The sequence below is a fragment of the Gracilinanus agilis genome, chromosome 3 (genome assembly GCF_016433145.1).
Source record: "Gracilinanus agilis isolate LMUSP501 chromosome 3, AgileGrace, whole genome shotgun sequence".
Taxonomy (NCBI): domain Eukaryota; kingdom Metazoa; phylum Chordata; class Mammalia; order Didelphimorphia; family Didelphidae; genus Gracilinanus; species Gracilinanus agilis.
In genome coordinates, this window is record NC_058132.1 from 286426743 (window position 1) to 286441675 (window position 14933).

Here is a 14933-nt window from a genome sequence, read left to right on the forward strand (position 1 = left end):
CATTGTCCCCAACTGCTAGTGTAGTACCTCCTCCAAAGAACCTTGTATATAACCTTTTTGGCAGATATTTGTATTTATTCTCTTTCTATTCATTCTGAATATATTTTATATATACTTGTCATTCTCCCCTTTTTCCCCTCCTTCTGGGCCACACACAAAGTTATAAATTAATTGTAAGTATGGATTATAAGCTTATTGCAGGTTTGGGTACTTTCATTCTTTTTACTTGTATCCCCAGTGCGTAGCAGAGTGACTGGCATATAGGAGTTATACAAGAAATATTTGTTGATTGATTGAAGGGAAGGAGCTGGTGGAGTCAGGAGATAGTGGCTAGTATATCCAGAAATGAGTATGCTATAAAAATAAAAAGTTTAATTAAAGCTTTATTTTAAAATTCCTACTGTGAATATGGTCGTATTATTTGCATCTATTCTTTTTTTCTCTCCTTGCAGTTTAGTGGCTGATGTCGTGGTTTTCAATTCTGCCTTTAATATGGAGTCATTTCTTACCTCTATTGGAAAATTTATGAAGCTGATTCCTGACCACAGACCCAAGAATCTGGAAAGCATCATCAGACCCAAGTGCCAAGTTCTGTACTTTCCAATCAAGTTTCCTGATGTGAGCAGGTCAGTATGCTTGACTCTTTTACGAATATTGTATCATAAATTACTGTCTCAAATCTGGAGAAATTTGTGGTACATCCTGCCATGTTTTAGCCATTCCTTTTAAATAAGGTGAAAGAATCTCACCATGCCATGATTTACAAAGCTTTTCTCTCATCTAAAAACCAATACAAGATAAAGAGAGTGATGTTAGCAGAGATAATTGTACACAGTAGGCACTTAATCCATATTGGTTGAATAGATATGAATAGTAAAGAGATATTTATCTTGTGAATTTAGAGATTAAAAAGCTTAAAAAAATTCCTGGCATCTCTTTTTTGTTTCTTCATTCATCACTTTGTTTAAAAGGGTTGTTTTCTAACACTTTTAGCCCCACTGACCTACTTGCATAACTGTGGATGTCTTTTAATAAGAACTCTATTCAATTCTAAATGAATAGACTGACCAGAAATTCAACTCAATATTAAAACTGGTAGCTGAGATTACCTTACATTCCCCAGGCTGTTTTACTGTTGTTGTTGTTGTTGTTGTTTATGCTTTTTCTTTTTACCTATTTTATTATTTACAGGCAAGTGATTAGACTGAACATCATGTTAATGGAGAGTCAAGTTGTGTGGTTTGGACTCTCAGTATACTTGAAATAGCTATTCTCTCTTTCTCTATTACTAAGAAGGACATTTTTTATTACCCATGCTGCTGAGCCCATCCTGAAATTAGCAATGGGTTATGTGGCTCCAAGGGAACATTCTGGAGATCCTTTTCACTTTTGATTAAACCTGGCACAATTGTTTTTCCTATCAGAAGGAACACTCCTCCCTTGTGAACAAGAACTTTGCTTCAGTGGGATTTATACTAGCTAGAGATATCACAGTTTTGCAACTGATTATGTTCCTAAAAAGAAGGCAGAGATGGCTTCATTTTTTCTGAAAAGAAGGTGGAATAGTTTAATGATAGCGCATTCCGTGTTTAATATTAATAAAAATATACACTGTGTATACTTTTTGAATTCATGTGAATTTTGCCTTAGTGACACTCCTCTCCAGCTGTCTTCCTAAAATAATACCAATATCTTATTTTATATTATTTTCAGGGACTGAAACCCATTTCAATCATAAGTTTATATAATCTCGTAATTTTTGAGATGTCTCATAGGCCGTCTCATCCTACAGAGGAGAAAACCGAAACACGCAGGACTTAATGTGACTTTCCCAAAGTTGCATAACTCATTAGTAGGAGATCTGTGACTTTCCATGGAATTTCTACCCAAGGACATGTGCAGGAGGTCTTTCTCTTAGCCTTTTAATATTTTGTGGTATCAATGTAGTCCCTAAGCTGTCCATTTGTTCTCCTTCTCTTTCTATGTGGCATTCCTATATCTTTTTAAGGTCATCCCTCAATGACGTCTTTCATACCACATCTCACATACAAGTTGTGATTGGCATTATTTTTTGCAGCTTTTTTATATTCATCTTGCATTATTCCATTGTCCTTTGGATCACCTTCAGTTTTATTTCTTTTACTATCATAGTGTTCCATAATTTTGAGCCATGTAATAATATCTTGGGGAGAATATTGTATTAGGAAATAGCTTAACTTCATTAAAAAGAGAGTGTGGTTTCCCAAATTCAACCCAGGATACTTTTTCTTCCCAGTTAGTTCTGTCATTAATCTTCAACACCCACTCAATATAAATACAATAGTGAACTAAATCAGAGTACTCATCTCATCTCATGGTCAACATGTGTTCTTGATCTCCTGGCCTTCCTTCTATGGATGATTAGCTATGGGGCCTTTCCTCTTTGAATCTCCATTTTCAGTCTATGAAATGGAAGAATTTATACCTGTGTCAAATGCCTTTTGAGAATTTTGAAGGAAATTATTTTGTGAACAATATTAAATAAATACAATTATTACTGTTTTTCTCCATGTGGAATAAGAACTTCAGATGTCTTAAAATTTTTGAGTGATGAGCTAATCAAGATGAGTGAGTTTTTTTTTTAGTTATTTTTCTGATACGACATAATGACCTCATTTTTAGAAAGGAATTCTAAGTTTTACATGTATATTTATCATATATAAAATGTAAATATTAACTGAGGATGCAGTAGAGCATTTGATTTATTATGATAATGGAACTCCTAATAATATTTTGAGTTTTTGAGATTTATTCAATCTGATATTTAGCATTTTCCTACAAGATTTTATATTAAATTACTGGTGAATACACCTGCAGAAATTGAATATAGTTTATTAATTTAGACTATGTTACCAGAGATAAATCTAGCTAAAAAGGAGACTGCAGAGAAAAAGGTTAAGAAATATTGTGGCCAACCTAAGGTTCATAAAACACAGTCTTAGCCCAGAGTGTTTTTTCAGTTATTTTTCAAATGGTAATTTGCTTTATCCAAACCAAACTCATATAGTGTAAGTAAGTGATTATTTGCATGAGTGACAATCATTTGAATGCCTGCAGTCTTGGAAAAATGGATTATTTCACTGAGATGTTGGGAAAAATGTTTAGAAATTCTAAAGGCAAAATAACAAAGGTGATTTTTTCTTTCTTTTGACCTGTTTTTTCCTTTCCCATATGCAGATTTTATTTGGTCTTGTGGCAGAGATGAACAGGAAACAAAAAATACTATTATGACTAGGACTGTGATTTATAGAGTTTTTAAATTTTAAATTGCTATTGAATGCATTATTGAGAAGAAGAAAGTGTATGTAGATTTATCATTTCCTAATCATTAATTACAGACTTCTGTTCACATACCTGAAAATAGAGAACTATAAAAACCAAATCTGATAAGTAAGAAAGCAGAACTAAACTGATCAACATTTGGGAGAAATAATTATAACTGAAGATTTCTGCTCACATGGAAAAAGATCTTAAGTCTTGTGTTAGTGGCTCTTGTGCATGGGTGATACTACTCAAAAGTCACATCTGGCAACCTCAGTTAGCCAGAAGAGTCTACATTTGGGAAAGAAATACACATACCAGAAAAGCCTCTGAGGAGTCAAAAATAGATTTCACAAAGTGCTTGTGCCAAAGCCCATGTACTTTTCTCATAAGAGAGGTCCTCAGCCTCTCAGGCAGCATGCTTAGTCTTACTGAAGATGTAATTAGAATGAACTGGGTCATCAGCTTTCCTGTCTACAGTATACAAAAGAGGGTGCAGAATTGCTACTAGTTCCAACCATGACAACAACAACCAGAAGGGACAAATGAGAGCCTGAATGTAATGGAGGAAATAGAAAAGCCATTTCAAAACCAGCATAAAAAAACAAAACAGCAACAGATAGAAGAACCTTAAAGAAACCTCACCACAAAGTGAAGTTTGTGGAGAGAATAACCCTATATACTACAATAGGTCCTGAATATATCTTTTAGAACACAGTATATAAGTGATATTAAAATTTGATTCCTTTAAATTGCATTATAAAGACTGTTTTAGAAGTCTGGTTTATATATAATCCATTTTGGTAATATTTTGTTTTAAAAAACATTTTTTAAAGAGGGTTTAGTTGTTGTTCAGTTGTTTTCAGTCATTGTGACCCTCTTTGGGCATTTTCTTGGCCAAGATATTAGAGTTGTTTTTTATTTCCTTCTCCAGCTCATTTTACATATGAGGAAATTAAGTCAAAACAGGCCTAAGTGACTTATCCAGTGTCACATAGATAGTCTGAGGCTTGATTTGAGCTCAGGAATTCCAAGCATAGTGTTCTGTCTACTGAGCCACCTAACTGCCAAAGAGTGGGCACTTGTATACATTTCTGTTATTGTCAAAATTTGCTTAACTGGAATAACTCATTTCTCAATAATTCTAGTTATTAAATGTGATGTAATGCTGTAAAACATCACTCATTTAATATTCTAGAAGCATGTCTTCACCACTTTGACACTGTGTGAGCTTGGATAAGTCACTTATATTCCTTATACATTAATATTCTCAGTTTCTTTATCTGTGAAAATAAGAGAGTTGGACTAGGTGGCCTCCCAGGGAATCCCTTCTAGCTCTCTGGGTCTCTGAACCTATTCTGGGTCTCTGAACCCCATTCTGTGCTTACTTCCTGTCTTCCTTCTCACACCTCAATACACTCACAAGATTTATTAATCTATAGTTTATGTAGTGATTTAAAAATACTGATTTTAGAAAATTTGTTTCGCATTGTAGAAAGAAATATGAATATGAATATGAAATATGAATATGAAAATATGAATGGTAAATTACTAATGGAAAATATTTTTCCAGCATTGAGTCGCACAATTATTGAGTCAGAAATTTGACTGGTCTGAAATGTGGCTATGTAAAGTTTACTCTGAGTTTTAAGTCCCACCTTAGACACACCCTACTATTCAACTGACAAAACACAATTCAGATATAAAACTGAAAAACTGGTTTGTATAAGAGTAGGTTCTTTGTTTTCCTATTGCAGGGTCTACCATACTTTTCCATAAATGATGGAATTCATTAGTGACCAATTTTGCAATTGTTGATTCTCTTTGACTTATTTTTTTGTGTTTGTTATCAAACTATTTTGATGCAAAGAAGGGCTCTAGGCAAAGATAGATAAGAAAGGCCTCTCCTGTTTTTAATTTCTAAATCTTACCTGTATGAAAAGCCATTGGGGAAAATATGCACTCTCTCTTCTGTTTCCATTGGCCAACTGAACCCTAGGTTTGAGTGCCCTCTCCAGCTCAGGGCTTCACTTATCCTCAGGGGACCTGGAGCTCAGAGACTGTCTTTTTATCTTCCACTTTAAGGAAGCTGGTTTCTATTATCAGGCCCTTTTACTTAATCTCCACCTATTTATGACCAATAGTTCTGTCTGAGATCCAGGAATGTGAGCTTGAAAGCCTTGTATTCTTGCCTCTTAAAGGTACCTCCTTAGTGTTGAAGAGTAGAAAGGACACATTAGCCTCGACCTGAAGAGACTCAGTGAGTTGTCATTCTATCTTCATCACTTACTGGTTGTGCATCTTTGAGAAATTCACATCTTCTGGTTGTTTTTCTCAACTGTAAAATGGGGTTAAAAGTACTTATACTACCAAATTCATGATACTGTTGTGAAGTTCAAATAAAAAAAAATGTACAGAAGACCTTTTTAACTATTAAAAAGGCTGTAGGATAAATGTAAGATAAAATTTGGATGTAACATGAAGTAGGGTCTTATACCTGGAACCAAGTCACATGGGTTGGAATCCTTTCTCAAATATATCTTAGTTGTATGACCTAATAAGGGAGTCATTTAATTTCTCAGAGTCACAGCTTCTAATTATGATTTGGATATGATTCTATTTTTACTACCTATACACAGACTTCTTATGAGCAAAGTATATTATATATTTTCATTTGCTACGAAAATATAAGTTATTAATCTTATTATAATCATTATTGACCTTTTTGACCTAATGACTTTTTCCCAGTCCTTTATGGAATGGACTATGGTTTTTTTTCTGAATCATCTTTAAAAAACTGACATACCCTACTTCCATTATGCCTCCACCTCAAAGTGGAAGGAAAAAGAGGATCTCTACTTGCTCCCTAATTAAATGGATAAGGTGCCTAAGACTCCACTCATTTTCAGGAAAATTAGGTGTCCCTAGGCAATTCCCTAGAATATCTTCTCACTAAAAGTCCCTGAGCTAAGGGAATCATGGATCACTGAAGCCAGATATTAAAGGGGTAACATCAGGGGGAGACACACAACTGAGAGAGCTTCATCCCAGCCCATAGTGAAAGTTGTGGGCTAAGAAACAGCTATAGAAGTCACACACCTAGAGCTAACCATTAAAACTGTCACATCCCAGTCACAGGACTATTCCTGGTGTAAGAGGGGAAGAGAAGGGGGAGATTCTTCCTTTTCATGCCAAGAAACTTCACTGTTTCATTTGGAGCATCTGGAGTCAGGTAGCTCTGAGTTTAAGTCCCAACTTAGATATTTAATAGCTAGTGTGTTCCTGCCTGTTCCTTTAACCACTGTGGACCTCAGTTTCCTGATGTAAGAAGGGGATAATTAAAGCAGGGACCTCACGGGGTTGTTGGGAGTGCCAAGTGAGATAACATGTAAAAAGTGCTTTATAAACCTTAAAGCATCATATAAATGCTAGCAGTATTCTCTCACTAATCTGTTTCTGTCCTTAACAGTATCTTCCTATGTCTGAGGAACCTCTAACTTTAGACTTTAGTCACTGGGCACACATAATCCTCTTAAAGGTAGGGGAGTGTGCTGTTTACCAGGTATGTCTGCCAGAGTTATAATCTCCTTAAAGAAGTCAAAATCTAATCCTTTTAGCTGAGGGCTTTCCTTCTTCCTTAGGCATTTAGAGAGAAGTAGGACTAAGGAAAAGGACATTCCCCCATTTCTTCTCTGCCTCCAGTCTATTGCACTCTTACTTAGCAGTGATTCCTAATGATAGATCATCTACTGCCTTCAAGAGGTAGACTCTTCACCAGAAGATGACCTGACATTTAACCCTAGATCCATAGGAGAGGTTCATGAATAGCAAACTATCATAGTACAGATACAAGGGATTCCAAAGATACATGTCTGTTCTGTCATGATCCTAAGTCTCTTACTGAAAATCTCTGCCCACACTTCTTCAGTCCTACAGAATTTCAATGCTCCCCTCCCTCTGGTTTCTAACATTAGTTACTTAGCAATGATTGGTTCTTCACATATATCGATCTTGACAGCTGTTACCAGTCCTTTTTCTCCTTCCCTGCTAATGAGATCTAAGCTAGATTCCTTCTAATCCTGCTTAGTTCTTTGGTAGGATTATAAAAACTGGGGAAGACTTGGGTCCGGGAGCATCTCTAATATAATAGGAAGGGGGACAGGGCACATGCCCTACCTATCATGCCACATTATTGAGGATGCCAGAAAGGCAAAAAAATCGTAAAAATTGAAGATGTACAGAAGTGGATCCCCCATCATAAAGCTTCTAAAGACAATATTTTGGGGGGATGCTTCAAAGAAATTATCTAAACGGTGAGAAGTAATTGGAGTTTACAGCTTTCTATATTAGAATTGTGTACATTCTATAAAGGTCTCAGGATATTGTTACTTACATAGAAGGAATGTTCTGTAATATAGGAACCCTCTAGTTCCTTTCTCTTTGAATTATCCATATTTTTCATTTAGCCAGCTAATCACAGGATCATAGGATTTGTTCATAGCCCCAATCCATTAGACTATACAAAGATTATACATAGAGTGAATTACAAAGATGCCTCTTATGTCCATGAAAAACCATCTCTCTCAAACATTCCCCAAAAATTATTTTTAAGAATATCAAAGAAGATTTTACCTGGTTCAGATGAAATTTAGTTGGACAAAAAATAACAGAGGAAATCTAAGTCTACCCACACTCTGTCTTTTTATATGTTTTTCATAGTCTGCATTTTTCTTCCTTCTCTCCTTTTATGTTAGGCAGTCTTTACACTCTTAAAATTTTGACTTAATAAATTTGACAGAGAGTTGTCAGTCTAATGAATAATAAAAGCTAATGGAAGGCTTGATTCTTTATCTTTTAAAAAATATCCTCCAGAAATAACTAGAATTTGGACTTTGAACAATAAAAGAAAAAGTATTCTTTAGAATTAAGGGTATGTAAAATAAAATGAATTGTCAAATACAAAACCTTCAGTTTGGTCTCAGGTGCAAAGTGATGACCAATGAAACCAGTCCTGATACACTTTTGGCCTTCTGACTAGTACTTAACATAAATGATTCCAGTTTTATTATATCTTTCCATTTGGTTTTGCAACTTTATTGGCTATTTCTGCTTTCTAGGACTCCTGGAACAAAAAGGTATCACTGAGAGAATAAGAACCTATTTTCTAAGTTCCCTTGTTTCATAATGGAACATGACTTCATAGAGTGAGGATTTTTATAAACAGAGAACTGTGACTTACCTCTCCCTGTGTATGTGATTGTAGAGGAGGGAGGGAAAAGAGGTAGGTTGTTTGGAAGGTCTCATTTATTGAGATCTCAAGGATTTCTCTTCACACACTTCCATCCATCTTTTCTATCTATCTAAAATGTGGAGCCAAAATAGATGTTTATGGACTTTGCCTAACTAATTTAGAATCAAAAATGGAAAATTTTAAAAACAGTGTGAAAACTTTAAATGAAAACTCTCAGGCTGTGCAAACAAAGGCGAAGAGCCTCGGGGCTTTCTGAAGAATTCTTATTAAAGAAAACACTATTTTACATTGCAAAACGGAAGTGTCAGAAAACAACAGAAGATCTGTAATTTGAGAATTCATGGATTGATGGGACAGAAGGCAGGCACTTGCCTCCCCACTGAAACTTTTTGTTTTCTGTTGGAAAATGTTCTGAATTTTTTGTTTTAAACTTCCTCTCTCCCTACCAGAAGTGATCACATTTCTCAGATATGGCAAATAACTTATCAAAAAATAATAATAACAACAATAATAATATATTGATATTTAAAATATTAGTGAAAATACTAAGGGAGGCCATTCTCATTACAGTGAAGTAAATTGGAAATATCTTATAGCATATTGACCTAAAGGATGGAAAAGTGATCTTACTTAGAAAATGATTTTGCTTCAGAGACTAAAACATGTCTATTTTTCAGGTAATATTCTGGCTATCTAAAATAAAATGCAAAAATATTTCTTGGAATATAATTTTCATTTCCTAGGCTTAGTGGATTAGAGAGGATCTTAAGAATTTATCAAGTCCATCTTCTGCCTTCACCAGAACCAGATGAAGATTTGAATTTAGTTTTTGAAGTTATCCTTCTAGCACTGCAAGTCACTGACAGTCAGGAAGACAAAAAATTGTTGGAAACCACAGCTATGTACACAGATCTCTTATTCACCTACAGATTCTTAATGTAAACTTCTGTTTATTCATAATGGTTGGGCAATAATATTTCTGTGTTTATAATTAGGTAGTATTCAGTTTAATGAAAATTAAGTACCTACTTTGTTCCAGACATTGTACAAGGAACACAGACAAAATGGAGCTCCAAGAGGTCATACACTATTTGGGATATAGGGCATGTTGGCAGATAAGGAGATATAAGATAATTGGAAGAGGGAAGAAACATTAACAAGGGAATGTGTCTGTCAGGGTTGGTGCTGTAGGGACAGATTAAGAAAGGCTTCACAGAGAAAGTATAGAAATAAAACAGAAATCATCTACTTGTCCTGCATTTACATGTACAGCATCCTCAGTCTTCTAAAGTAGCTGCAGACTGAAATTTAAAAAAAAAAAAAAAAAAAAAAAAAAAGGAGCTGAGCTCTACTGAAAGCTCCGGAGGCAGAGCTCCAGTACTTTGTTCTTTAAGAGAGGGAAGGAGCCTTTTCCCAAGTCTTTGAGCAATGGAGCCCAAGGTACCTAAGTTTAGATAAAATAACTTGGTTATCTGATTCCCCCTGTTTACCTACAGTTTAGCCCTGAGGCTGTAACTACTCACTTTAAGGTAGGGATCAGAGAGGGCCACTGGAGGAGTGTACAGAAGAAATACAAATTGGAATTGCTCAGTAATATAAATGGAAATAGTTATGTGTAAAATACTTATGTGTATATAAATTTTATATATATACACATATATATGTGCTCCATTGTAGTTGGTATATAACGTATGTGAAAGAGAATAATATACAGTAAGCTAGAAAAAGCTAGAAAAGTTTTATATATGCCTCTCTCCTACCTTCTCCCTCTTTTCCTCCCTGTAAACTAAAAAACATTTGGATATAACTATTTTCCTTAATAATCCTATCTCTCACTTTCTCTCTCTGTCCCCCCCCACTTTCTCTTTCTCTCTCTGCCTCCCTCCCCCCTTTTTAAAACCTTTACTTATGCCTTAGAATCAATGCTATCTATTGGTTCCAAGGCAGAAGAGTGGTAAGGGTAGGCAATGGGGGTTAAGTGACTTGATCAGGGTCACACAGCTGGGAAGTGTCTGAGGCCAGATTTGAACCTAGGACCTCCCATCTCTAGGCCTGACTCTCAATCCACTGCTCTACCTAGTTGTTCCCCCCTATCCTTTTTTTGCTAGCCCTTTCTCTCCCTCCCTCCCTTCTTCCCTGTGAACTTTTAAGAAAAGTATTTTGTTAGCTATTTTGATACTTTTCCTTTATAATCCTATTTGTCTATTTAAATAAAAACACTATTTGTTGGCAGGGGTCCATGAGACTTAGAAGTTTGAAGCCTGGCTGTAGACTAAATGGAGAAGCAGAAGAGCAATTCTAGAGAAGATTATCCCAGCAGCTTGGCCACTAAGGAATGACTTTTTAGAACCATAGGAAATCTTACCGATGACCTACTAAGGCAGGTAGAATTCATTTATGTATTAAGGAAAGCTTGTATTTGTAGTGCTTTAAGGTGTGCAGCATGCTTTCATCACAATTGCCTTTTGAAGTAAGGAATAATAACAACTGTTCTTATCCCCTTTTTAAAGACCGCTAGATTGAAGCTTTGAGAGTTGAAGCAGCCGACTTGCTCTAGAGGGGCAGCTGGGTGGCACAGTGGATAGTGGGCAAGGCTGATGTCAGAGAGATTCATCTTCTGTTGTTCAGTCATCCAGTCGTGTCTGTCTCTTCATGACTCCATGGACCATATCTATCCATTCGAGTTTTCTTGGCAAAAATACTGGGTTTACCATTTTCTTCTCCAGTGGATCTTTTGGGGGGAAAGGCTGGGAGGTAGGTGGTACAGCGGGTAGAATCCTAGCTTAGAATCAAGGAGACTCCTTATCTGCGTGACTCTCGGCAAGTTACAGAACCTTTTTTGTCTCTGATTCTCATCTGTAAAATGAGCTAGAGAAGGAAATAGCAAACCACCCTAGGATCTTTGCCAAGAAAACCCCAAGTGGGGTCAGAAAGAATCAGTCGCAACTGAAAAGACGGAACAACTTGCTCAAGAATGCACAGCCTGAGAGCTTCTGTGGTAAGATTTGAAGCCAGGTCTTCTGACTCAAAATCCATCAGTCTTTCCAAGATGCTATGCTGACTCTATGGAAGTAAGAATTTCTAAATTGCTAAAGTAATGCAGCTTCCATGTATGTTGTCTGATAGGAGGGACTTCATTGATTATTGCATCACATATAGAAAATACAGCTTTGACTCTTTCATTGATATCTGTTGATTCCCACAAAATTCTCTTGTTAATATCATGTGAACAAAATGTAAGATCTTCACACAGCCTTGATTTACTCATTCTTGTTTTATAAAGTGATTATCATCCTTTGAACTACTGCCATCAAATACCTCAAATTCAGAGGCTCAGGCAGTGAAGTACAACAAAGAGCACTAGCTTTGCATTTTGAGAACCTGGGTTTGTGCACTGGCTCTCTTATTTATCATCAGTATTACCCTGGGCAATTCACTTCTGCTCCCTTCAGTTTCCTCATTTCTAAAATGAAGGGATTAGAGGGACTAGATGGCCTCTGAGGCCCCTTTCTGCCCTAGTTCTATAATCCTATGATCCTATGATTATAGCAATCATCTTTTGTAACTAGTCCTAAATTAGAGAATTTTAGGGGTTCCATTCCCCCCCCCCGCCCCGTGAGACTATTTAGTTCAATTCAATAACATTTTACAATGTAGAATTGTACAATGTAGAATTGTTGTAGAATTGAGGTCCTGTACTAGGTGAGAGAGATACAAAGACAAAAATGAAACCATCCTTCCTCTCAGCAACTAACATGCTTTTGGCGATATATAATATTTATACAAGTAAGTATATATAAAGTATAACAGAATGTAATGTACCTAAGTGTTAATTAGCCCATCTGACGGAGATAAGTTTTCAGCTATTACTTAAAATATCCCAACCTATAATCATTTCCTACCAGGTAATTATTTATATAGGACATTCTGATTTAGATTGCTTGTTAGCATCAACATTCATTAGACTTGAATATTCACTGATATTATTAAATTAAGGTCTCATTAAATATTATATTTTTAATATTAAACATTATTTAATATTTCTCTTTAGAATTTTATTCACAGATAGTAAGAACTTCATAGTGAAAATCTACTCATGATTTTCTTTATGCAAAGATAAATATCAAGTATCATTCATAGGGAACCTGGTGAAAAGTTTTTACCATATTAAATGATTAATATTGTTTTATCACTCTAATTATTTTTCTGATAAGTACAGGAAAATCTGGTTTTATGTGAGCTGTAAAATTAAATGAATGTATATGTGTGAGATAAGAAACATAATTTGTATGAAAGGTTTTATCATTTCATAATCCTTTTTAGGGGGAAATTTCAGGTGTTTATATTCAAGACTATATTTCCATATATGTTAATATTAATATGTTACATAATTCCCAATTGCATGAAAAAAATCAATATTCATCTTTGAAAATTTTGCTACAAATTCTCTCCCTTCTTTCTGACCCTCTCTACCCTAAGTCAAACAATTTATTGATTGTACACGTGAAATATGTAAAGCATTTTCATGTTAGCCATGTTGTAAAAGAAAACACCCACACACAAACATTTCCAAGTGGGGAAAAAAAATATGTTGTAATCTGACCCCAGCTTATCAGGTCTCTCTCTGGAGGTACATTGCATTTTTCAACATGGATCCTTTGGAATTCCAGAAAAAATTCTTTTAGGGAGATCATATACCCAGTGGTTAGACTTTGCCCAAGCTAAAGCTGTAGTCCTTCTATAATTAAGGTGTTTATGAATATCCTGTACCCTATGTGAATAAAGCAGATAGCATGTTTATTAATGGATAATTCTTATATAGAACACAACAAATGATGTCTCATACACTACTATCATTTAATTGGTTGCAAGGGTCATTGTGAGCTCCACTATTTTATAACCATATATATCACTTGGGCAGGTAGGTGGTATACTAGATAGAATGGAGTCAGGAAGACTGATCTTCATAAATTCAAATCCAGCCTCAGATACTTAGCATCTCTGTAGCTGTGGGCAAGTCACTTAACCAATTGAATCCATTCTTCATCTATAAAATGAGCTAGAGAAGAAACTCAAATATCTTCACCAAGAAAAACAAGTGGGGTCACAAGGCACTAGACATGATTGAAATGACAGAAAAAAAAATCAGTCTTTACTCAAAATGGCTACATCTTGCAAATTATTAAATAAGTCCCTTAAGTAAATGCATAAAATAGATAAAGTTTGTGTCTGAGCCTTTTTGTCCATTTGAATCCTTAACCCTCCTTTCCCTACTTTCCAAGGGCTTCCTATGTTTATTCTCTCTCCCATGGCTTTGCAGTACTCTCTATAGGCTTATTGTAGACCTCTTTTCTTCTCCCCTTATATCTATAAATATTTGAGCAAGTAATATGATACATTCAATCAGTGTGCCATTCACTGCCAAATGAATTTTTTAATTAATAAAAGCTTTAGAAGTTCTAAAGACAGAGATATCAATTCAGGTGTTTCAAGGAAGATTTTATGAAGGAGATGGAATTTCATTAGGGTTCCAAAGTATGGGTAGGATTTGTAACGGATAGAGAAACTTAGTTGGTCTAGAGTTGATCATCTTTGGAGCGAAATGATGGGGGAAAAAAAAACACCTTCAAAGTTTGATATGTTGGGAGTCAGATTATAGATGGCCTTGCATGTCAAGTTAAGTAGTTTTGACTTTATTTTTCTCAGCAGTGGGGAACTATTGATGGTATTTGAGCAAAAAAATAACATTGATTTAAACTTTTAAAAAGAATAATTTAGTGGTACTTTCCATAATGAATTAGAAGGAAAGATTATAGATAAGGAAAAGAAGAGGTTACGGCAATAATCTGTGTATATTGTAATTAGAACCTGAAATAAGGTGGTCCCTGGTCAGACTTTTTGGTCTTCTGTCTGGGATGATTTACTTTTTCTTTTAGCTTCTTGGAAGAGGCCTCAGTGTTACACTGGGGTTATAATTCTAGAGTGGCTGTACAGGTATTTTAGGAAAGTGGATCCTACCATAGAATAGTTTTTTTGACTAGATATAGGCTTGTACACCACTCTTTTTATTAGTCTTTGTGTATGTGTTCCCGGCCAGGTTAGCCCTGGTTGTTTATAAGGAAACTAATGGTTGTGAATCAGAAATGAACCCAAAACCGTTTTTCAAAGCCAGAAATATTACTGAGAATCCTCCAAAATATGAATTTCCATCTTGTGTAAATGGAATTAGACCATCCTCATTCATTGCTAGACTCTAGCCATCAGAAATAATGTCACCCCACCCAATTTAGAATTAAGTGGGGAGGGGAAGATCAGTTACCCACACGTGACAATAAGTAACAAATCAGAAACAAGGGACTGCCCTTTGGACAGTCCAAAACAG

General features: G+C 35.4%; 1 protein-coding gene across 6 annotated transcripts in view; it reads left to right on the forward strand.

The window, feature by feature from the left end:
- The window catches only part of GTDC1 (glycosyltransferase like domain containing 1), a 276923-nt gene that overhangs the window by 65614 nt on the left and 196376 nt on the right, over positions 1-14933 (forward strand). For all 6 annotated transcript variants that reach the window (XM_044669891.1, XM_044669893.1, XM_044669892.1 and 3 more), the window contains exon 3: positions 453-626. In XM_044669891.1, the coding sequence (XP_044525826.1) occupies positions 453-626 (174 nt within the window). The remainder of the gene's footprint in view (positions 1-452; positions 627-14933) is intronic.